The 24,083-nt window shown below is 38.9% G+C and overlaps 1 protein-coding gene across 7 annotated transcripts in view; it reads right to left on the bottom strand.

Moving 5' to 3' along the window:
• The window catches only part of LOC134432585 (oncostatin-M-specific receptor subunit beta-like), a 31,089-nt gene extending 7,326 nt beyond the window's left edge, over window positions 1-23,763 (bottom strand). Inside the window, exons 1-17 of one of the 7 annotated variants that reach the window (XM_063181433.1) lie at window positions 23,681-23,763; window positions 23,218-23,395; window positions 21,345-21,459; window positions 18,509-18,609; window positions 18,001-18,097; window positions 13,537-13,694; window positions 11,843-12,002; window positions 10,033-10,305; window positions 9,319-9,445; window positions 7,898-8,055; window positions 5,773-5,909; window positions 4,328-4,481; window positions 3,722-3,798; window positions 3,089-3,311; window positions 2,388-2,570; window positions 1,015-1,116; window positions 395-574 (exon numbers count right to left, since the gene is read on the bottom strand). In XM_063181433.1, the coding sequence (XP_063037503.1) occupies window positions 395-574; window positions 1,015-1,116; window positions 2,388-2,570; window positions 3,089-3,311; window positions 3,722-3,798; window positions 4,328-4,481; window positions 5,773-5,909; window positions 7,898-8,055; window positions 9,319-9,445; window positions 10,033-10,305; window positions 11,843-12,002; window positions 13,537-13,694; window positions 18,001-18,073 (2,005 nt within the window). In that variant the 5' untranslated portion in view covers window positions 18,074-18,097; window positions 18,509-18,609; window positions 21,345-21,459; window positions 23,218-23,395; window positions 23,681-23,763. The remainder of the gene's footprint in view (window positions 1-394; window positions 575-1,014; window positions 1,117-2,387; window positions 2,571-3,088; window positions 3,312-3,721; window positions 3,799-4,327; window positions 4,482-5,772; window positions 5,910-7,897; window positions 8,056-9,318; window positions 9,446-10,032; window positions 10,306-11,842; window positions 12,003-13,536; window positions 13,695-18,000; window positions 18,098-18,508; window positions 18,610-21,344; window positions 21,460-23,217; window positions 23,396-23,680) is intronic. The other 6 variants (XM_063181435.1, XM_063181437.1, XM_063181438.1 and 3 more) reach the window with 6 other exon arrangements.
• Between the last annotated feature and the right edge of the window lie 320 nt (window positions 23,764-24,083).

Below are 24,083 nucleotides of genomic sequence, written 5' to 3'. Positions count from 1 at the left end.
TGTGTTTCTAAAATACCCCAAATCCTAATAAGACCAACATGCCCATGACTTCTATCCAATTAGACCACAAACAGATGTTTTTCAACATTCATCCAGAACTCACATCACAAGAGGCAGATCTCCTCCTATAGAACCAAAGTCTTTTCTGGAGCTAAAAAGGAGTCATGGACAACAGGATGTGGGTTGTAAATCACTCTAAAGCCAGGAATCACTTCTGCCTACCAGCACCTCAGGCACAGAGGGGAACCAAAAGCAACAAGTGTTGAAATCTAGAGACAGCTGAATGAGCCAGCCAGACTGTCTAATGTGAACTTTCTAAGATGCTGCAATACCAACAGAAGGTTCTGCCACCTGCATCAATGGCAGAACCTTCTGTAGCAGAGAGCTCAGTTACCTGAAAGAATGTGCTTTTTTGATCCTTTCAAATTGCAGTTCCCTTGTATCGGTGACACATAAACATGGTAGCCTCTTACAAAACCAGGCTCTGACTCATTTGTGAGATAAGAATCCCAAGACAGTGTTACTGAATTGTAAGTCAGATCAACTTTTCTCACAATAGGGTCAAGATGAGGAGCTGGAAGAAAGGAAATTCGAGTTAAACTTGCAATTATTCTTCAAGACTGTTTCCTCTTATCATTTGAAAAATCCACACTCCCATGTGGTGTTTATGTTTACATCTTTCTTGTATTTAAAAGCTGAACAAAGCCAGAGTTCCCTGCAAAAATGTCAGCTTCACAGAGCTTTCATGCATCCACGTAATACACGAAGCAATAACTGATAATCACAGCTTTGTTCAGCTCTCCTAATATACATGGGCTCTATCTGGTCACTGCACTAGCCAAATATCCTCCATGTAGGACCTGTATGTTGATATAGAACCTTTAAATGCCTCACTAAAGATACAAAAAGAACACAAAACCTCCAATTTTATCTAGCTGTAGGAGGAGGCAATTATTCTATTTGTGACAAATCAATTTAGCAAATGCACAAGCCCCAAATATGTTGCCAACTTACGCAGCTCCTTAAGATAACCAATCTTCTTTTCCAGTAATGAGGCTCTACTAGCAACAGATCCATAGACGTGGAATTTATATCTCACCCCTGGCACAAAAGCAGCTAGAAAACAGTTGAATAAAAATAGGCTATGGTTTGTCTTTCAATGTTACTTTTCTTTAATTGCTTCCTACCAAGGTGAATAACCTATTAGACACCTTCTCTGAGTGCTATGGTGCTATTAAAGGAACTGAAGGAGACAGAGGGCAAACCAATTCTTGGTGTGCATCACATGAATTAAACACATTTAACTCTGTCTGCAAGAGAGAATTGGGAGAGAGGTTTATATATATATTTTTTTTCCTATGCAGTATTCAAGGTGACTGAACAATAAACTCCAAATGCACCAAAAAGAAAGACAACTTAATTTACATTTCTGGCACAGGAAAAGGTTGTGTTTTAGAACATCTGATGCAGACACACTACCAGGTATCAGGATTCCTTGTTCTCCTCAATGACATCCACTCCCATTCACATTACAGAATCACAGAAATTCTAGGTTGGAAGAGACCTTTAAGATCATCGAGTCCAACCCATGTTCTAACATCTCAACTAGATCATGGCACCAAGTGCCATTAAGCAAGTACAAACCACTGAAGAATTTGACAATACCCTTCCCTTGTATTACCACAGTCCCCTTCATCACACACAGGTTTCTGTATATTTGTGTGAATTGAGGTGCAGTTCCTTTATTTCAAATTTATGTGTGTTCAATCAAATTTTGTTCAAATGGATTTCATTCCAAAGTGAGCTCTCAGCTTGAGAGACACCAGGAAAGCTAAATTCTTGCAGCTATGGAAGCATATCAGAGAAACTTTCACACAGACAGAAAGGATTTAGGTCTACTGGCCACAACCAGGATAAAAAACATGCAACTGATCCTCTAATCAAGGACTGGTGCTGAGACACATCATTTGTGGCACACTGACAGCACCAAACCTCTCACTACATTGTGTGTTTAAACTGCCTGAGTCTAAACTCCCGATCCATGTTACAGCTAGGATAGAGCTCCCTTCTGCATCTCTATTGCTAAATTATTTTCAATGCTTCATTAACCTCACCATCCTCTTTCAAGAAGCAGTCAGAAAAGGTTTTGTCAACTTGTTAACTTTGTTAACTTTTCTAATATAGTATGCTGCCTTCCAAGGCTTAATGGTGCTGGTAAATTTGTGGTGTCTAATTATTTTGGTAGAAAAAACATGATGTCACATGCCTTTGAAGAATTACACCTACACAGCATGGAATTCAATATTCAAAATATAAAAATATTATTTGTTTGCCCACAACTTGAAGGACTGCTTCACAGTCAGAAAGAATCTTTATTTGGCTTTTACCTGAGCTGATCACAGCACTGGAAATGTTGGGTCCAAACCTCTTCCACTGCAAATCACAAGGCTGCAACCTGGGAAAGTTACACCAATCAATAATGTAACTGTCATATATACTTCTGGGCTCCCAGGACAGAAAAATGCCATCATCTGTACCATTAACCTGTCCTTCCTTAAGCTCTTCAGTGCCTATGAATGAACAAAACAGAAGCTCTTATTATTGACCTGAATGACACTTCAGACTCATAAATGAAGATCAATACAGGTCCTACACTAACCAGGTGAAAACAACAATAAAACAGTTGCATTCCTTTGCTAAATGACATAAAGGGTCCTCCACACGCTGAAAGCTGACACCTCAGAAACCATCCAGCAATTGTTACTACATATTCGCAAGAAAACATGAGGTGCAGAAACTTAGAGTCAGAGAGCCACAAGAGGCCAATCACACTGGCACTGGCAGCACCATCAAGGCACCCACTACAGGTCTGAGCCCTAGTTTTAGGCTAAATGTGATTTGCTCTGTGGAGACATTCTCTGCATTTAAGCTGCCACCCTGTAGGAAAACATACAGTTGTAATTTTCAGACAGCAGTAGTGTGAGTTAAGAGGTAAGGTAAATTTGTTGCCCAAGATGAGAAATTATGTCTTCACTCAAAACAGGTAGAAACAAAACAAAACTCAAATTATAACTGAAAATACTCTTACTGTTATCTGTAGCTCTAGAGATGATCAATATTGAAGGAAGTGAAAAATTAACATTGTTCTTTGCCATGACACTGATTCTGTAGGAATGGTTATCAAGGAAAATCCTTGTGCTATTGTAGACTGAAGAAAAAGAGATGCTTTCAGGCTGGGAGCCATCTTCTATTTTTTCCCAGGTCACTTCATATGAAATAATTTTTCCATTTGCTTGAAAACTTGGTGTTTGCTGAGAAAAAAAGTTATGGAGGAAGAGAACAATAACTTAGTAAGTTTTGCTGAAAAAACATGAGAGGATCATTCAGAATTTTAAGTAACTAACAGGATGCGTTATTTCTGTAAGAATATAAACATTTGTTTCCATGCATTCATACATACTGGTCAAAATGGAAATGGAGAAGCCTTGGTTATGGGATCTGATTTGTTCTAATACTTGGAAAACCAAAATTGTGTGTCTGAAATTCCAGGACAGCACACCATCATAGCTACATGTGTTCTGAGATATTTTATATACAATTTGTTTTAGATTTGTAAAAGACATTTTCATACTGAATTGCTATCAGCTGCACACAAATCACGAGAGAAATTTCCAACACCTTTATGAAGGGCTTTGTTTTTATTTCTGTAGGGATGTCTCACCTTCCAGAACAAGGTCACATTTCGTCCCCCAAAAACTGGTGTAATTTCTCTCCATATGTCCAGTTTCCCTGATGGAGCTGCAATCAATATAGCAAAACAACAAAATGAGAATACTGTCCTGTAGAAAGGATAGGCAGTTTAACTGCTTCCTCCCATTTCAAGAAATTCCACTCACAACACCTTCTTTTTCCCATCACTCCTGGGTCTTTCCCAAACACTATCCTTTAACACCATTTTCCCTTTATTCCTTTTTCTGAATTAAAGTCTGCTTGATTTCCCTAGAAAATCTTTGTTTGCAGTCACCAGACTCTTGTTCCCACCTCTGCACCATTCCTCCAGGCCTCACAGAGCACTGTAAATCAGTCTGTCCATCTTCCCACTCAACTGGATTTCCCACTGCCTGCACTGCAGGGAATATCTGAGCCTAGCAGGTAGGCTGAAAATTAATTAAGAAGTCATCTTCTTGGAGTTTGCTTAGTTTGTTTCTTTTATGCATGCGATAGGCCTCTGCTTTAGCTAACAGTGGAAGAGTAACAAAAAAACAGCAAAGAGAGGTGCAAGCAAGGAACATCCCTCAAACTCTGTTTCTCAAGAGGTTGGACATACCTCCTTCCTTTGTTCTGGCGGTCAGGGGTTGGCTCCACTCACTCCACCTCCAGAAGTGCCTGGCCGCCGCGCAGCGCACCCTGGCCGTGTACTCCGTGTGCGGCCGCAGCCCGCGCACCGTGACGCGCCGAGAGTCCGCCACGGAGCTGTTGTGCTGCAAAACACAAAGACACAACGGGCACAGATAGCAGCGTCCTCAGCAAGGTGCTCTTCTCTGGGAAAACAGCTCCTCCTCTATACCCTGCAAGAGCCAGTTAAGGGCCACTTGGGAAAGGCAGTCATGGAACAACAATCAAAAAAAGGCAAATAAATGCACAAGATCAAAACAGTGGGAGATTCAAAAAGAGGGCTGGAAGCCACCTCTGTATAACTGTCTGAGTCACTCAGAACCCTCCACATGAGTACCTTTTACATCCAGGAGGGAATTTACTGAAATCTTGGCCTCATAGAGTCTTGGGCTATTACCTCATACAAAAGTAGGATGCTGTTCCAGATCTGTGCAGAGCAATCTACAGCCACCTTCTCCCTCCAAGTCTTTTTCCCAGCCTTTACCTCACTCTCTCCCAAGAGGCAGAGTGAGTTCTGGTAAGAGTCAAAAATCCAACATGCTTTTACGCCTCTCTCAAAACTGTCTCCTGCAATGGCCACCTGCAGCAGTCACTTGATCTGACAGCTACAATCAGGAGAGAACACAGCTTGACTGTGATCTGTGGCTTTTTGACTGTGATCTGCACTGTGCCATTCTAATGTGCTAGAGGCAAGCTGCCTTCTAAGAAAACAGCTACAGAGAGGTGACAGTAAACAGGCAAAGAGTCCATCAAGCTCACCATTTGTGGAAAAAGATAAGGAATCTAGTTGAATAATCTTCAAGAAGCTTGAAGAGGAAGGGAAGAAAAACTGTTCTGGGATTCCATCACTAGAAACCAGATTCTCTGCAATTAACTACAGTCAACAGCACAGAGAAAAAGCTTGGACTGATACAAAAGAAGCCTTCAATGCTGCTCTGGTGAGTGTGAAATAACATGAGCAACAAAAACAAATCAAGACTACCAGTAGCTAATGTATATCAATTACATTATATATATATATAAAAAAATGTATAATTACATTATACAACTTTAGAATTATTAGGCCCTTCAGTGTTTTCACTAGCTTCAACAAATCTCAGAACCCATTCAGCAGAGTACTGAGCAACACAGTCAGACCAGTCACACGTACTTCTGACAGGGTACAGGCAGTGCTTGGAGTGTGAATCAGAGCCAACAGCAGCTGCCCACATGGACTGCATAATCAGTGTAGAACTTGGGAAGCAAACAAATCCAGAAAATAGACACATCAACACACTCACAAGACTTATAGTGTATTTGTATTGCTGGGGAATTATTTTTTAATCACATTAAAAAGACTCTGACTATGTTTTTGTTTAGGAAATTCAGGTTTCATACCAGTTCTACTTTGCCATCAGGTTGGACCACTTCAGTCTGACAAAAGAGTTCAATGTCAGTGTTTTTGTAATTCCAGTGTAATGTCATTTCTGTATCTCTGCAATCTTCCCAAACCTGGAAAGGTGCAGTGGGATACACTGCCAATGGAAAATCTGAGTTAGCTCTTGAAAAACATAAAATACATACAATAGTATATTAAGATATTTTAGCTGAGTAGTAAAAGCAAATAAAAAATACAGATTTTTTTTCTTCTAATTTAGAAGAAACACACATAAATTATAAAACTTCATTTCAGAATGTAAATGTTACACAAGGTTTAAAAATCCCCTCGTACTGACTTAGAAATGTTTTAAAACATCATGGACAAAAGGAAGAGAGACATTTATTGCAAACGATCGAAATCCTCTACCACAGGGCCTGGCAGAAGCTCCTGATGTAACATGGTAACATTTGACACATTCCTACACCCCAGAATTGGGCCTCCTCAACAGAAATTTTATTCATAACCCCAACACTGACTCCTGTCAGTAGTTACACTCTGGTAAACAGTGCCAGTGCACTCAGGAATCTTCCAAAAGATTCCTGAGATCCTTTACTGCTGTGTAAGATTATTCAGCAAGTGAAGTAAATCTCAAACTTTCCCATATTATCAGTATAATAGTGAGGGAGCAATGCATTGTGAGGTCATGGCAATGCAGGTGAGGGGTATGCTTACAACCTTGGCCGTTTATCCTGAAACTTCACAAATTACGTGATTGAATTACACTAGTCCATGAAATACAATTTGAGGACTTTCATAATCAAAAGAGTTTGCCTTTGATATAGAAGGTCCAAACTACCACATGCAAAATTGGAAGCAGTGGACTTACATTTTCCTTTATTTACTATCATCCTTTAAGGAAGGGAAAATTCTAATGTAAATATTTGCAGGATCAGAAAAAACATGAAGGATTTTACAGAAATCACTATTTAAAACGTATCATATGCATTATACATAATTTCTTTAACTTGCAACTATCACTAGGACTGGAAAAAGGATATTTTAAGAAATTTTAATGTACTTAGCACATTGAATGTAAACTATTCTAGCCTGACTTCCCATGAAAACTGAGTTAAGGACATTGTGTCGTCTCCCTAAAATCTGTCAGTTTACTCCTCTACTTTCTTGACCTGTTTCTTCCACTTCCAAACAATCAGATAATCAAATTTTAGAATTGTCATGCCTCTTTGGGACAAATCTAACACAGACATTTAACATAAGTTCCCTCACATAACAAAGCATCGCTTGCAAAACTGTCAGCAATGCCTCTGAGGAGGGAAGCAGTGTCAGGGTGCAGCAGTTACACCAACAGCCCTCTAGGCCACTGTCCTGTCAGCTTCTGAGCTGCACGAAGCACATGATGCCTCCTGCGCCTTCAAACAGGTAAGGCAGCCCCGGGACCTGGGGAACACTGAAGAGGACTCAGGGAGAACTGGAAATACTGCTGGAGACTGAAGAAACACCCAGCTGTTTTGAGGCAAGAGTAGGAAGGAACTTATGGGACCCAGAGCACACTGAGATAAAGGATGCAACTACTAGGGAACAAGGAGCCACGGCCATTAGATACTTCTCAGAGAATAACATGGTTTTTGTCACCAATGAATCTCTCTTCCTCCCTTACAGTAGCACAGTGGAGGTTACTGTCCCATATAAGCACCAAGAGCAGATTAGCACCCTCACTTTTTCCCCAGAAATAGCTCTTACACATGTATCACATCTTGTATCATACCAATTCCCGAGTAACCTACACATATATTTTGCTTAAACTCCCCATTTTATATCCTTGCATTATTTTCTTTCTCTTCCATTAACCAGCTTCAGCAAAGCAGCAGATTTCAAAACATTAAGGGGTCATTCCAATAACCAAATCTGATCTTTGGAGTAAAGCTGCTTTCCACCATTTATACAACTTCCCAAAGATGAAACTGAAGAGAGAGCAGGTAACTGTAGCACAGGGACAGATAAGTAATTAAACTGTGAAGATAAAAATCAAGGACTTCAACACTTTAAACCGAGGCACAGTAGTATCAAGCTCAGAAGGAGCAACAAAAAGCCTTAAACAAAGGCACAGAAAAAACTCCTTACCTCTGTGTTTTACATCAAAAACATCAGTGGCAGATTTCTTTCCCAGTGGGTTTTCCACAGTCACTGTGACATTCCAGATCCGCTGCTGGCCTATATCCCAAGAGCATGAGCACTGCTCAGGACAACTTGCTTCGCACAGAGCCATTTTCTGGGATGACCTATCAAAGCAAGTGAGAGGCTGGAGGCAGGGCAAAGAAAGATGTTGTCCATAATATACAATCAACACAGATCTTGGAATTTTCTGATGTCCAATTAGAATACAGCATCATAAAAAATAAAGCTGAGGGGTCTTATATAAGAAGCCACCCACTTCTTTATCTTAGCTTGATGTATGATGAATACAAACACTCTTAAAAGAAAGTTTCCTTTGAAATCCAGGTTTGTTGTTTTAAGATACAGCTACATTGCTTTTAGAAATTTCCTTATGGATAGTCTAAATCAGAGACTTATTTGCAAAGACTTAAATAATTTACATGTTTATCACCAAGCTTTTAAATGAAGTTGTAATTTCAACTGCATCTTGAAGTGCATCTTCTGACCTTCCATTTTTAAATCAGAATGCTGCCCACAGCATCACAGTATCTTAATGGAAGTGAGTGATGCAGAGAACAGGAAGGTATGTGCAATGCTGTCCTGTTTTCTGCTGAGATCTTTTGATGAAAGTTTGTTGTGGTTATGACCTGTCCTGTTTTATGAGTTACCCTTTCTCCGCAGGCCTTGCTGTAAAGCCTCTCTCCTCATGTAAGGGCTGTGTCTGATATGCCACAGCTGTGTAGCCTTGACTCACGCTGCTAAGAAAGAGCCTTGAGAAAGTCTGCAGATTTTTTTTAAAGTAAACAAGCCAGCTGAAACTACAGAAATTATAGACACAAGAAGGACATTTGAGATTGGATTGTCAGTGGCTCAAGGATTCAAGAAGGATAACATCAACAAGTAAAGCTCTAAAATCCTAAAGGAAAACAACTAGGGAGAAAGGAAAACAAACAGGCAGAGTGCTAAGTTTGAGTCAGAATTAGTGTCAATGGATCATGAGCACACTAATACTCAGCCTACCCGCTGATGAGATCCTAGTTATCTGTTTGTTTTATGTGCTACCCAATAATTATGTTATACTTTTAAGTTATCAACATCCTGAATTCAGGGTGTCTTCATACCTATTGAACAATATCCAAACATATTAACTAAAAGAATGGTTAGAATAAGCTTTATCAGGCAGAACTTGATCTAAAGGACTGCCAACTTTGTTATAGTTAGTATGAATCAGAGCAGTTCTGCACTGCTCAAGCTTTGTTAAATAAGTGATCAGTGAGGTGGAAAAAGGCAAGCAGCTAATTACATGGACAAATCCACAGATTCTAAGGGAAAGAAGGAAAGGTAACTGGTACAGCACAGATCAGAATTAATATAACAATGAGACTTACGTTTTAGACAAGGTGTATTGTGGTGAATTTCTTCCATAGAGATAGGTCTCTTCTTTTCTCCAAGTACATGTTACTCTTTTCATGTCTTGGGTTTGGCAGGAAAAATTCTTAGGTGTATCAGGTGGTTCTTGTCAGATGAAATAATGAAAAAAAAAACCAACATCATGGCAGTCAAGGCAAAACTCATCAACCTTTTTAATACACTAACAAGCTAGAAATAATGGTTAATACGAAGTCTGGTTTACTATATATGTTATTACTGAAATTACACTTATTCAATAGCCTGCTGCAGAGATGGTCTGGATAACACCAAGAGTCAATAGCAATCAACACTTTTACACTACCTAATCTTTTTTTAATACTCATTCATTCACGTATTCAATCTGTATTCTTTTCTATCTTTAAAAATTGCTATTGGCCTTCAAAAGGGAGGCTGTGCTGTTTTTACCACACACACACAGACAATGAAGCTGAACTCCTAAATGGATGGGTGTATTTATGAATCAACCACCTGTCATAAGGTTAATTAATTTAATGCTACTCTTTCCTGCCTCCTCTATATAAGTTTACAGATCTCTAGTCAGATGGAGTTCAGCCAGACATGACAAGAGCAGGACAACTTGCAGCAAGATTTTTTCCTCATCCATTTTTTCTACAGCCATTCTTGAGTTAACAACAAGAGGAAAATAAAACTGCAACACTGTAATTACTTACTACCCACAAAGAATGCTGCTTCATGTGACCCCTTATCCTCATCAGAGCAGTAGACATGAATGTTAGACCCTTTGTCATGTGACAGATTTCCCACAGTGAGAAGTCTGACTTGACTCTTTGTGCGCTTGACAACATCAACAGTTGGGTATACAGAGAATTCCTTAATGGTTTGACCTTTTCCTCCAATGCAGCAAAGAGTGATATTAGAGCCTTCTGCTAAAACTTTTTCTTTTGGAAAGATTTGTGGCCCACTTCTGTTTGAAGTGTCCAGGCCTGCAAATTAAAAAAAAAAAAAATTGAAATCTGCTCAAGGCAGCAGCCTTCAGCCAGAGCACATAACTAAGCATATACACAAGAAATTGCTAGTGTTATATTATCCATTCAGACTTTTATTTAGTATTCTTCTGAATACAGAGATGAATTTCACATGTAATAATACCTTTCTCTTAAACTTATAAACATGTAATGTAGTCCAACAAATTACCTAAGAGACTAAATCTGTTTTACTTCTTTTCACTTAAGAGAAAAACAAAAGTGTTCTGTCAAGAATTCTCTTTACAAAGGAACACCACCTCCTGCTCCTATGCACAGGCTGTTGCTTACATTCAAACCACCTGCTCTTGAAGACTTGTAACAGGGGGTTACAAAAACATCATGTGATGGTTTGATGCTCCTGCAGAGCACAGCTAAGAGGAGCCAACATTGACTGAGTCACATCAAGGGGATAATCAACTTGGAATGAGATTCCCATAGCTTTCTATGTTGGACTGCTTGCTGGATGGGAAAGTTAACAGAATTTAAGTGACTCACAGCTTTTTACACATATTGCACAGTAAAATCTACTCTCAAGAATCTGATGCAAAAACCTGATGACATCTAGAGTTACTATCTTTCAGAGAACTCTAAATCAGGTCTGTAATGTGGCATTAGTTTGCGACCAGGAAATAGTATTTTTGAGCCGCATCCACTTGCAACTGAAAAAAAATAAAATCTCCGAGACTGAGGAGGTTGTGGGACAAAAATGTCTTGCATCTTACTGCCCATTATATAACAGCAGGGAAACGAGTGCCACAATCCAAGTATGAACACCTGCGATGCCTCTTCTGTTGGAGACATGATGTCTCCAATATTTAAAAACCCTTGGTGCTCTAAACACTGCTGAGTGTTTCATTATAAAATTACTACATTCATGTTTTCTAAAGTAGTTACATATGTTGTATAAAGAAGATTCTCTGGAAACAAAATTGCTCTAGTAAGACATGGTAATCCAAAAAAAAGGATAAATTTTGTGGTGTCATTAATTACATTATTGGTTTACTCCCTGTTTATTCTCATATAATTCACAAGACATTCCTTCTAAGTGAAATAAAGAGCTGACTTGCTCATTTCTCTCTGCTTCTGTAATACCAGTTCAAGCTATGAAGCCCAGACAAAAGCCACACATTCATCAGATCATGCAGCCCCTAGCTCTGTGCTACTCCTCCTTTCCCTGAGTCTAGGCCAGGGATGTGCCTATCCAAGATCCCATGTCACTTCATCTACTACATTGTTTTAATGTGTGAGTAAAAGAAAAGCTCTAAAACTTTTGGTCTACTAGCTTAGGAAGATAGTCTGCAAATTATAGCAATGCCTGAAGCACTTCTATTATTGCTGGCAAAATATAAGGAACTGGTTAGTGCTCAGAGAAAATGGATTCTTGATGTGATGCCATCTCTCCTGAACTGTCCTCCGTGGTTACATTCACTGGTGAATTAAAACTAGCTTTATACTTGAAAAAAACCCCAATATTACAAAGTCTTGTTTTGCATACCTGGGAGAGTCTCCCACAAACTCCACTGACTCCAGATTTTTGATGTTCCTGCCTTGCTTCTGATCCTCACAGCATGTGACATACACTCCAAAGGTATGTTTGAATCCCATGTCCAATGAAGAGGCTTTCCCAATTTATCAAGTGTGACATTCCGAAACTCCTACAAACAAAAAGCAGTAAGGGAAAGTATTGAAAACACATCAACGTGAAGATTTGGAAATACAACCAAAAGCAGTGGGAAAGGAGAAAAATGCTATTGAAAAAGAATGTCTGAAACTCTACTAGCTACATGTGATCTCACACTAAGTAACTAGGCAACTAATCAACTGCTTACAGATCTGTGCTAGCAATAGTGGAGTGACTGATGTGCTGACATATTTGGGAGTGAGACCCTGCTTCTCATGACATGGATTTGCTCTCAGAGACTCTCTGTAGGTTATTTGTGTCCACTATTACATAAGATGCTGCCTACAAATGCATCCTAATGCTCTGGATTACATATCCCTGTGGTGGAATCACCATCCCTAGAGTGATTTAAAAGATGTGCAGATTCAGCATTTAGAGATGTGGTTTAATGTGGACTTTGTAGGGCTGGGTTAACAGTTGGACTCAATGACCTCATAGAGTTTTTCCAACCTATGACATTCTATCATTCTACATGTTTTAGCAGAATGATAGATTCTCAGCATTCTCAGCATATAGAGCTGTGCTACTAGTATGACTTGTGCCAAAGCCCTGACTCACACTGAGCAGCAGAGAACTTCTCTCCAGTATTGCTTTCCATTGGCAACACCTGCACTTTCACATTACCACTGCTCTGAGAAAAACTCTGCCATCAGTTCAACCTTTAATTTCTCAGTTACAGCCCTGAGGAATGTCACCACTGCTCTAGAAGTTATATAGGCTGTCCACACTTTGGTATGAACAGACTCACAGTCTCGAGTATCCTCGAGTATCAGTATGAACAGACTCATTTCTTTATTGGTACACATACTTCAGAAAGACACAGAAGCAAATATATTCCTACATGGTAGTGACATCCAAAGTAACTTGTCGTGTTTATTATGAATAACACAACAGACTACATTCTTGGATTTGAAACACTTTTACTTCCTTCCAACAAGTTAATAAGAATTTGGTGAAGGACACTTCAAAAAACCCAAAACTTAAGTTTGTAGCTATTATGGCCCCAGTTACTGACTTCAGGGTTAGTTCATCGGACTAAAGATCCTATCCAGCATATCAAAGTGGTAAAAATCTTCAGAACTGCATAGAGCTCATTTAGTAGTGGATATGGGGTTCTTCAAATTCAGAGACAAAACACAACCAGCTAGGGTGATTGAAGTAAGCTGTGATTTATAACAATGCCTATTTTATTTATCCCCAATTTCAGAAAAATAAGCCTTTGTCCGTTTTATGTACTTTCTAACAAACAGCAACTCTAAAAGGGCAAGTGAAGTTTTTCAGTTTAACTAAGTTCTAAATTTTCTTTGGAGACTGTTCCCATACAGAAGTGACAAGCAGAAAAACATCCAGAACAGGCCTAACCCTATTATATGGGTGATCTCCTCTTCACAAAATGTTGCTGGTTTAGATGCTAAGGAAAACCATCAGGAGAGGGACTTTAGAAAGAGACATGACTACATCTTACATCATTGTAAATAACAATACACTTCTTTTCTAAGCACACTTACTGTCCACACAACTTCATTGGTTCGACGAACTTGTATCTCAAAAAATATTGCCAGCTCAGCATCATGCGCTGACTTGACAACATCCCATTCCACCAGCAGCCGCTGAAGATCCAAATCCTTGGAAACATTAAGGTACGTTACTGGAAACACATCAGACTCTAGGAGCAGAAAAAGGGCACAAAAGTATTACTGTCTAGCTAAGTTACAAAGCAGATCTGAAAAAAGAGTGGTTAGAGGCAAGTTAGGTTCCACACCAGATGGTTCTGAAAGAAAAAAATGAAAGTGATCAGGACCTATGCTGATGATGACAAAAGAAAATATATTTCTTCTTCTTCAGGCTAAAATGCAGCAGGCTAAAATGAGTTTCCTGAATCTATTCAATAGCTTTCCACCATGGTATTTGGTATGCTGTTAAATTTCTTTACGCTGTCAATTTACTAGCTGTTTTATGGGAATATAGACCCATCCCTTCATAATCTTAGGAAGAGGAACAGCATAATGTATTAAGAAGGACTAAATCTCAAAAAATCCCAAACCCCAGCAAGCCTTCATATCATTAGGGCAGAAATGCTGGGCTGTTTTGATCTCTGACTTAATGCAGACTAAAGGAGTTCATGCAAAACTTGTTATTTTAACAGAATAGGATAAGGGTTTCCCTCCAGTAGCTAGCTTAGATCATAGCCTAGGATTAAGTGCATTCCTAATTGCTCTACACAGAGCTTAGGTCATGGCCGTGGATTCTTCTACTGGAATTACACACTTAGTTCTAATAGAACTTGTACACACTTCTGTCGGTCTGGATTTAATTCCAGACCATGACATGATAAAGCAAAGTTTAGAAGTCAGACTGAAGTCCCTTTTAGTGTTGGGAAATAAAAGGTTCCGCAAGATTGTTCTGTGGAAAACTACCAATAACCCTGTAAGTGGTTCCTCTTTTTAGATTATTCCTTTGTGACCCCTCCCTAAAAACCCTAACTGTTGGAAGAGCTTAAATATAGCACTCACTGATTTGTCATTTCTCTACTTCCTGAAAACTACACAAACATAAACCCCCTAAATTTGATCTGGTTGTTAATGAAGCCAGGGAGCTGAAACGTCTGAATAACTAATTTTTTTCCTTTGCCACAGATGCTTTCCAAGGTGCTTCTGCTTGTTATAAAAGGACAAGGTCAGAATGTTTATCCTAACCAAGACACAGAAAAGAGACACAAAAATAGCTACACCTTTTAATAAAAGAGAACTCATTCTGTGCATTCCTGCCATACTACAGCCAGAATCATCAGGGACACAAAGGATTGAGTGCCCTCAGCAGCCCACTTTCACAAAACCGCCACCTCCATTCCTGTCTCCCAGAGACACTTCGCCCATGGAACTACCTGAAACTTTCACCATGTATCACTAGCAGAAGAAACACAAGCATTCAGGAGATTTACACTGAAAATCTACATTTTGACAGATGCTTCTGGTAGCCAGCATAAATCATTCTGCAATTTATCCTCGAGTATCTGCATTACTCTAACCTCTGTGCAGAAGTTTTCTGACACAGGGATTTTTACATTAGGAAAAGGGAATGGAAGGCTCAAGAAAAGAAGCAGTTTTTACAATCTCTGGTCAATCAAAGGAAGCAAATAAAACTTTATATGTGTACTTCTTTATTATGAGAAGACAGACACTGATACAACTTTGTTGTTTATATAAGCCCAGACTATATTTAAAGAATAAATGGAGGAAAGAAAGTATAAAGTTATTAAAACTGCTGGAAGAAAGGATTCTCTTTTAGCAAATCATCCAAAAACTCTACTGGGATATTTTTAACCTACTCCATTTTCAAGGGTACTAAAAGTCAGAGCAAAATGAAAACCATATGCTCTCCATCTAGAGAAAGCATCTGCAGATAAGCTTGGAGAAGAAATCAAGTTTAACTGTTCAAAAACATGGTTGTAGAACTAGAACTGTGGTCTCTTCAAGTGTTTTGGAGAAAGAAATATATGCAACACACCTTCTGTAAAGTCTCACTGTTAATACATAATTACCAGGAAATTATTAAGACATAAATTTATGTGAAAGCAGAATTGACACCCTTAGTGTCTCTGCAAGGTAAGTGCAAAATATTTCAAATGCAGAAACAAAATTTCCTTTTTGGCTATGGTAACAACACGGTCCATCAGTTTCATACAGCCATAAGGAAACCCAGTACCTATGACAATTACTGTCTGAAATTGAATAAACAAGGTGGAAATCTTGGAGGTAAATTTCACTGAATGATGACAAAGCATCAATTTTAGGTTTTACCAGAAAAAAGAAATATTTTTATTAGCTTCACTGCCAACAAGTGACTAGGCAAGGAGCCAGAACAACCAAAACAACACAGTGATTCATAAACTTAACCGTGGAAGTGGAGTATCACTTTATTTTGGGAAGATAGGACAAAACACATTTCATTTTCCCACATTTTTCAGACTTATACCCTCAAAACAAGATAAACACTGTTAAAATCCAACTTATGCTTAAGAACTGACTGTAATGTTATCTGTCTCCAGTATTCTGATCAACCTTACTGGTACATTCACCATCCGTTTACCTGAAGCACCGTGTACCAAACTTCTTGGGGGATCTCATTTCACATACTGATCTAGAACTCTGGGCCTTGTTGTTGTCTATTGTTTTTTCTGTCTGCACTGCTCAGGCAACAGAGAAAGAAAGGATCTGGGGAAAGGAAAGGAAAGGAAAGGAAAGGAAAGGAAAGGAAAGGAAAGGAAAGGAAAGGAAAGGAAAGGACCCTGCTAGTCTCTCAATTAAATTCAATGGCACAAAGTAAGAGCCCAGGGAAAGAAAATAAATATACCTGAAAGAAAAGCCAGCCAGCTGGCAGAAACCCCTTTTTTCTTCAGGATACACCATTAAAAGAAAATTCTGCATATCTTCTGAATTTCCCTATCCTCTTTCTGCTTTTTTTTCCTAGCAAAATCTAATTGCATCATTATTATGCCTATTGCATTGATGATGAGCCTGCATCTCTTCTCTGCATCTGTTTCTTTTTGTCCAAATGAAAATATCATCCCTTTTCTTGCCATAGAGAATACTTCTACCTGCCACACTTACTTAGCTTGATAAAAGAACTGCTAAGGTCTTACTAGTTTCTGTTTTTTCTCCATCTGTACAAGTGTCCCTCCACTAACTCTCTTCAGGCAGACAACATATCACTTCATACCCCACCCTATTTTTTTTCTTCAAAATCTGGCATAAGACAGTCTAAATCATCAGTTGGAGCTTATACACAGTACTAAAAAATAGAAGAAACAATATAGTTAAGGATATATCCAAAATGTTGATGATCACAAATTTACAATGTAGGTATTAAAGAACTTTGCAGTGTAGTTTTAACATGTGGAAGTATTTTGCAGTATTTACAGTTACAATATTATCTCCTAGCAAAATTAGACGATCAAGGCATCTTAAGACTTGTTTTAACTTGCAAGCAAACTCAAGACTATGTGAATAGTTATGATTAACAACAGACACTAATTTTACTCCTGAAAAATTACATGTGAAAACAAGTGACCAAGTTACTGTAATGAAGGAACTGTTTGGACTTGCCTGCATTACAAAGTTTTGCCATTCTAGGAGGCCTAGTAATACGTCTCAAAACTGAGACTTGGGTGAGTGGTGAATTTCAAGGCTGAAGAGACAAAATGTCTGAAAGAGATATATTACCCCTTCAGTATGATAATAAATATATTTTTAAAACCCCAAACATCTCTCTTCCTTCTTCACCAACTTAAAAAAAGGCAATAAAATTTCCATAAAGCAGTCTAGAGCCTGGTAAGGTCTGCCTTCTTAGTGGTGGTCACAGAAAGGTGAAAAGGTGAAAATTAAGAATTTTCTCTTTCTTATGGAGACATACCCAAATGTTATTGCTAGCAGCAAGTACACAATAAGTATTTTTTACCTTAATATATACAGCCTTTTGAAAAGTTACCATTATATTCAAGTTTTCCCCCTTCAAATATGCATATTTTCTTTTTGTATTTGTATTGGATAAGTATGCAAAGCATAAAAAATAAAAATCTGGTCCTGGAATCTTGTGGCACAATCAGAAAAGAGCCAACAGAAATGCTAAAGTTTTCAGAAATGAGACAAAAAAAGGAAAGAAATAAAAAAACCACAGGAGTTGTCAAAGAGGAAAAACATTATTTGAAGATCACAGATCATAGGAGAAAGAGGAGGAGAAAATAAATAAATACACTTTGGCTTCACATCATTGCAAGTTGTTGATTCAACAGGTAATTTTGCATAACAGGGTTACAAAAGGTAATAATGAAAGTTGCTCCATTATCCTACCAAAGAGAATAATTTGATTAAATGTGTGACATGTTGCTTGATCAGAGATTTACAAATCAGCAAGTTGAAAGCTTCAATTGCTGTAGATTGCTTTCAAATAAAATCAAACATTCAGAAATTTACCTTGCTGTGAGTATGTAGTGTGGCACGTCCTCAGGGGGAACAGTACTGCCAGAATCATGAAGTGATTCATCATCTGTCTACCTTTTCCTGCATAAGACTTAACAGCAAAGAAAACGTTTTTATTTATTTGTTTCTTTCAGGAGAAATGCAACATGCCAAACAATAGTCCAGATAATATTACTATATTTAAGAATGAATAAATAAAAACCCAATCACACAGACTCCAGGAAGCTTAAGAGAAATTCAGGAAGAATGCACAAAGAAAGATAAGGAATGAAAAAAGTAAACCTCTTGTTTTTCAGACCTAGTTACAGAAAAGTAGCATTATACTCAAAAAGTTCAATTGACTCTAAACAAATAAATCACACAATATCTTTAAAGTTTTTTTATCCACTTATTTCAAATAAATATTGAAGTAGAAGTTTGTCCTAATGTATTTTGGCTTTCTTTCTGCACAAGAAGATATCCATCCTAACAAGGGGAAAAGAGTATTAAAGGTGAAAAATACCTTGTGATTTCTGCCCCACCAACAGCCTGACTGATGAATCCAGCAGACTCCTCAGTCAGCACCCAGGACACTATATATGGAGGGCTTTAGTTAGGCTGGAGCTGAAACACACATATCAAGTCTTAGCAAGCTCCATTCCCAGATGGATTGTCATCTCATGAAACACACAGCTCTATTTTGCATTCCATTTACAGCTTTGACACTCATGCTGTGCCAGGATGAAACTCTTGGACTTGCACAGCCCAGTTCTGAAGGACTGATTGTATGTTAGATTTCAGAAGACATGAGTCACTTGCAAACTCCTCCATGCTGAAGGGAAAGCTAAACATCAGGCTGCAGAATGGTTAAAGCTCTCAGGCACAGAGGGTACAAGGAGTACAAATAACAGGAACAGGACAATGGATACAGCTATCTTTAACGTAAAGCTTGTACATTTTACATTTCTGAAGCTGTGCAGAATACTGATAGTCTTCTATCACTGCTTCCATAACAGACACTGCAACTGCTTAGCAGGAGATAACCAAAATGACCTGTCCCCACTAAAACTAAGAACAGAACATTTAAAGATTTCAGAAAGGCCAGGAACTCACTATGGAATTTATTTCTAGCAGAAAACTTCTGATTTAATGCCTCAGAGCTGCAGAGTCTTAAGTCTAATAAGTTTAATTAATTTACATGGTTTTGAGAAGCTCTGAATTCCTCCAAAGTATAAAAAGAAGGACTTCAGATTTTTTTTTAAAATATATTTCTAATGGTCACACGAATGCTGTAGAACGGCCCTGCATGCAGCATTGCAACCCAGGGCTCAATGCACACAACAAGCACCCTTGCTGCAGTGTGCCCAAACTTCTCCTTGTGAGGTCAAAGGCTTCACATGCAGGCCCCCATATTTACCAGCTGCGTGTTGTCTTGCCTAATGCATAAGTTTCTGCAGTCTTTCCTGCCGCTAAACAAATATCCTCAGAAGTATTTATGTAACACTAAGATCACCATGTATGAAGAATTTAAATATTTTTGAGAAGTAAGGCTAAATTCACATGCAACTATTAGATTATTCCAAAAACCGATTTAGGGAAATTTTTTGTTTTTTAGATTTTCCAAGGTTGTTTAGCACCTAAAAGTGAGAATAATTGGTTCTGTATTGCCTGGAATAAACAAGACAATGTAGAGAAAAGAGTGGTAAGTAAATGACACAAAAAAACTTTTCCAAGGCAGATCATGTTAAAACTTCTGGGAACTCCTTCAGCAGATTGCTGTTTTTCAAGTTGTATGAAATTATATTAAGATACAAAGCCAAATCTTACAAACCTCTTTCCCCTCTCTCTCTCCCCAGGAAAAACGTGAAACTAAATCCGTTTCCAAAGTCAAAGGATGCAACTCTGCAGCATATCTCCTGGCTTAATTATATCAGCATGACGAAAATCTGGCCCTGCAAGACTCCTAATTTTGTAAATATCTTTGGAGTTGGATACACAAACTTTGCACCATTGGTTAAGAATCATTTAAATCCAACATTAAAAACAGTGGGAAGGTACTGTGGAATATTTACATATTAGAATACTTGTTTAAGTTACTTCCTATTTGGAAAATATATCCAAACTTTTTAATGCTCTTAAGAACGATTCTCAACTATTGTGATGAAACTGAGCCTAGTTTAACTAACAGCTAATCATTTACACCAATTAATTTACACCACCAGTTCACTAGTGGCACAGCCTAGATTTAAAAGCCTTCTGCTGCTGTAGTGTAATACAATAAGTGATTACCAAAACACAATCATATTGTCACTATTTAGATAGTGACAATGGTTGTCACTATTCGATATATTAAACTGAAATTCAGTATATTAAACTAGTAATCTAGTAAATCTAATAAATAAATCTAATCTAATAAATAAATTGTGGTAATATGAGCAATTGTAGGTAACAAACTGGTTTTCATGAGAAAAGTCCTAGAATTCTCTAACAAAAGAGAATATGAAGTAATTTTAAATAAATGAAACACTAGCTGAGAAGAAAGAAATAGGGTCCTTAATATAAGAGCAGTATTTTTAATTAAATCCTCTTTATTCAGAAATATCTGCCTGTGACTAACAAATTAATCACACATAATAATTACCACCAACAAATGTCAAGCACTTATACTGTATTATCAATAATTAAGTACTTTTATAAAATCATCATTTATAAGTCTGTCTTGGCTACAGTTCTACAAAATACATTACCAATTTAATAAAAAAAAGTAACAACAGCAAAATGATGGTAATAGATTAACAACATCCTTGCCAAAAGTGCAAATAGAACAACAAAGGGAATGAAGACAGGTAGCCAGAAAAGGCGAGATGATGAGTAGCAAGTTGAAGTCAGTTTGGCACCAAATGATCTGCCAGGACTACAGAAGCTAACTGAGTAACAAATCTTTCATCTTTAGTATACATTCTTTCCATTCTTATAAAAACTCAGAATCTCTGGGGGAAATAAAGCAGACTTACTTGGTTTTGTCAGGCTGCAGGCTAAAACACTAGTTGGGTTTTTGTTTTTTTTTTTGGGGGGGGGGGGGTTATTTTTTATTTTTTAATCATAACTTCATAGTCTAATTATAATTGTCCTGTTGGAAAAATGTAACCTGGGATGTGACAAAACTGATACAGAGGGATTTGGGACTCCCCTGCCTATCCTGAAATTAATCAGCACTGATAGATACTTAAATAGAACAGAATTATTTTGGAGAGCTGACAACAATTGAAATAATATTCAGCAGCAACAGGAATTGTTCAGATTAAACACAATTAAAGAGGAGTCACTCAAGAAGGGGAGGCAGCACAGGAGTAAATTACCTTTGAGAAAATTAAATTTCCTTAAGTAGGTGGTCTGTGAATATTTTAAATAAATATCTCCAGGTAGATGATTTCTCCTTCAGAGCTAAAGGCTGATTACACGATCCCCAAAGTCCTGTCCAAGCCAAAGTTTTTGTGATGCCATGCATGAAATTAAAAAGAAATTCTCATTATTTACTAGTAAACCCACCAAAGATTATCATTCCATCAAACACCACTTCAAAGTCACTGAAGCACCAAAATTCAATTGACTAGGAGTTGTAGCTATACAGTGCACATGCTGCAGGACCTGGAACCTGTGTGTGTCAGGAAAAGAAGCCCCTGCTATGAACATCTAGTCAAAGCTGACTGCAGAGTTAATCTGTTTTGTAGCAATCTTGCAAGGCACATATTTCAAATCATACTTAATACAACTTTGTTTTCTCAGTGCCCTTTGCTTTGCTTATTTAAAACAGCTGCCAGGCACAAGCCAAATCCTTAAATGAATCTGAGAATGTACATAGGCTGAGAAAAAAAAAATGTTTTCAGTTGCAAAACACTTAATCTGTTTAATGGAGAGTACCTAAATGTTAGATATGGATACCAGCTCATGAACTGAACCATGGACTGAACAAGATTTTCTAAAGCAGACATGAACGAAGATGGTCAGCGAGGCAAATCAAGTAATAATACATAACACTGTTCATCCTATGTTGTTATTCCCTCTACTTCATAAATTAACTGAGGATCAGAATCATAGTCCAAGTTTCTACCCCACAACACAACATTGATAACATAAGTGACATTTTAGGGCCAAAATCTAATAAACTCATTCTACAGCCTACAAAGAGACACCCCTAGAAAGTAAACAAAGCACAGGCAGGCTAACTAATCCTAAACATTAAGCTAAATAGATGGAATGAAAACTGAAACAAAAATCACGGTTTATATAGAAAATTTAAAATTTGATTGTCAACAATCCTGAATGCTAATAAGAAAATGAGTATCTGAGATACCACATTCTAAAGTGGATGAATCTTTCCTTCAGTCCTCGTACTTGCTTTTTTCTCCCAAGTAATTTTAAAGGTGGTTTCAATTACACTTAGTACACAAAATACATCTGTGTATTAGACACTGAAAGCTCCTAATAAGCCTTTGTAATTTAATGGCTGAGCAACAAATTTAAAAGGCTACATAAGAAAGAAAGTAATTTCTATAATTAAGGTCTGATACACATGTAATGATTTGACCACTGAGGGGTAGTTTTAGCTCCAGTGTTTAGATAAACAGAAAGCTCTGTGATGCATGCTGTGGGTTTTCTGAAAATCTCTGCCAAAATACAAAAAATATGCATTGCATGGTCCCACAAAGACAAGAATCCAAACAAAAAATCAGTTGAGAAAGAGGGGAAATGGGATCTAAAACTATAAAGCAATTTATGAACTTGGTAAAACTACTCCTGCCCCATCAGAAATGTCAGCAATTGTAGAGAATTGTAGAGAAGTTAATTATCAAGTATTATCTACTTGTAACTCTGCTAGGATCTATATTGTGCGGGAGTTTGATCCACACATGCAAAATTTAGATAAAAGCAGAGGCAAAAAGGTTATGCAAAAAATAGTCAAACTCCAAAAACTTCAGGAACCACACTAGAATTTATGTTTTCTAATTTACTTAAAGGGCCTTGAGATCAAGGAATGGATTTTAGCTGCTTAAAATAAAGGAGCAATAAGTTTTCTCTGTATCATGCCAGATTTAAAGGTCTGGGCTCACATTTCTGAACAAGTCAACACTTTCTTGAAACAGATGCTACAGGGGATGTTGAAACCAAACCCGAATCACCTCTGGCAGGTGCAGCATCCTCATCCCACGCGGTATTTTACCCACTACCCACCTAGGTAATTTTTGCGCAAGTGAAATCAGCAGCTTTTATGCTGTAGCTAAGCAGTGGCATCCTGAAAGCAGAGGAGACTAGACGGTCATGAAGCGCCTTAAATTCATGGGTATGCGACGATGCTGGCGGGTTCCCGGAGGTCCGAGATGCTGTACGAGATGCTGCTCCAGCCCTGTGCCTGCAAAGCACGGGAGAAGGGGCGGGCAACGGGTGGAGAGGGCATCAGAAGTGCTAAAATTCAAAGCAAAAACTCCACAGCCCACTTCAAAACAAGTGCCGGAGTGGAGAGGTGGGTGTTCCTCAGCGGGGCAGACAGAGCTCCCGTCAGCGAGGGCGGCCGGGACGCCCGCGGACGGAGAGGGAAAGGAGGGGGGAGTCACTGAAGGGACGGGGATCTGAAGGACGGGGGGGTCACTGAAGGGACGGGGAGCTGCCGTGACCGGGAGACACCGGCATCACTCACCTGCAGCCGCCGGGAGCTCCCTCACGGCCCCGTCAGCGGGGTCCCCGCAGGTCCGAAGCCGCCGGCCCCCACGGTCAATGCCGGGAAGCGGCTCGGCCGCCCCTCCCCGGGCAGGGCGGCGACTCCTCCCACCTCGAGGAGCCGGGTGAACCGCTTCTCGGAACTTTCTCCCCCGCTCCGGGAAGCGCGGCCCGTTCCCTTGGCTGCGCTCCCAGAGACAGAACGCAGGCCGCCCCCTCCTCGAGGCGCCTCAGGGCCGCAGGGTCCGGGGGAGCCGAGAGGGACAGGGGGACGGGCAGGGGTACCCCGAGAGGACCGAGAGGGACAGAGAATGGACACGTTCCGATCTGCCCGGTCCCCAGCGGGCAGGAGTGATGTCCCCAAGCCGCCTTCTCCTCTGGTG

This window comes from Melospiza melodia, chromosome Z, assembly GCF_035770615.1.
Source record: "Melospiza melodia melodia isolate bMelMel2 chromosome Z, bMelMel2.pri, whole genome shotgun sequence".
Taxonomy (NCBI): domain Eukaryota; kingdom Metazoa; phylum Chordata; class Aves; order Passeriformes; family Passerellidae; genus Melospiza; species Melospiza melodia.
Note: the sequence above shows the minus strand (reverse complement) of the source record. Positions and strands in the feature narration are given on the sequence as shown.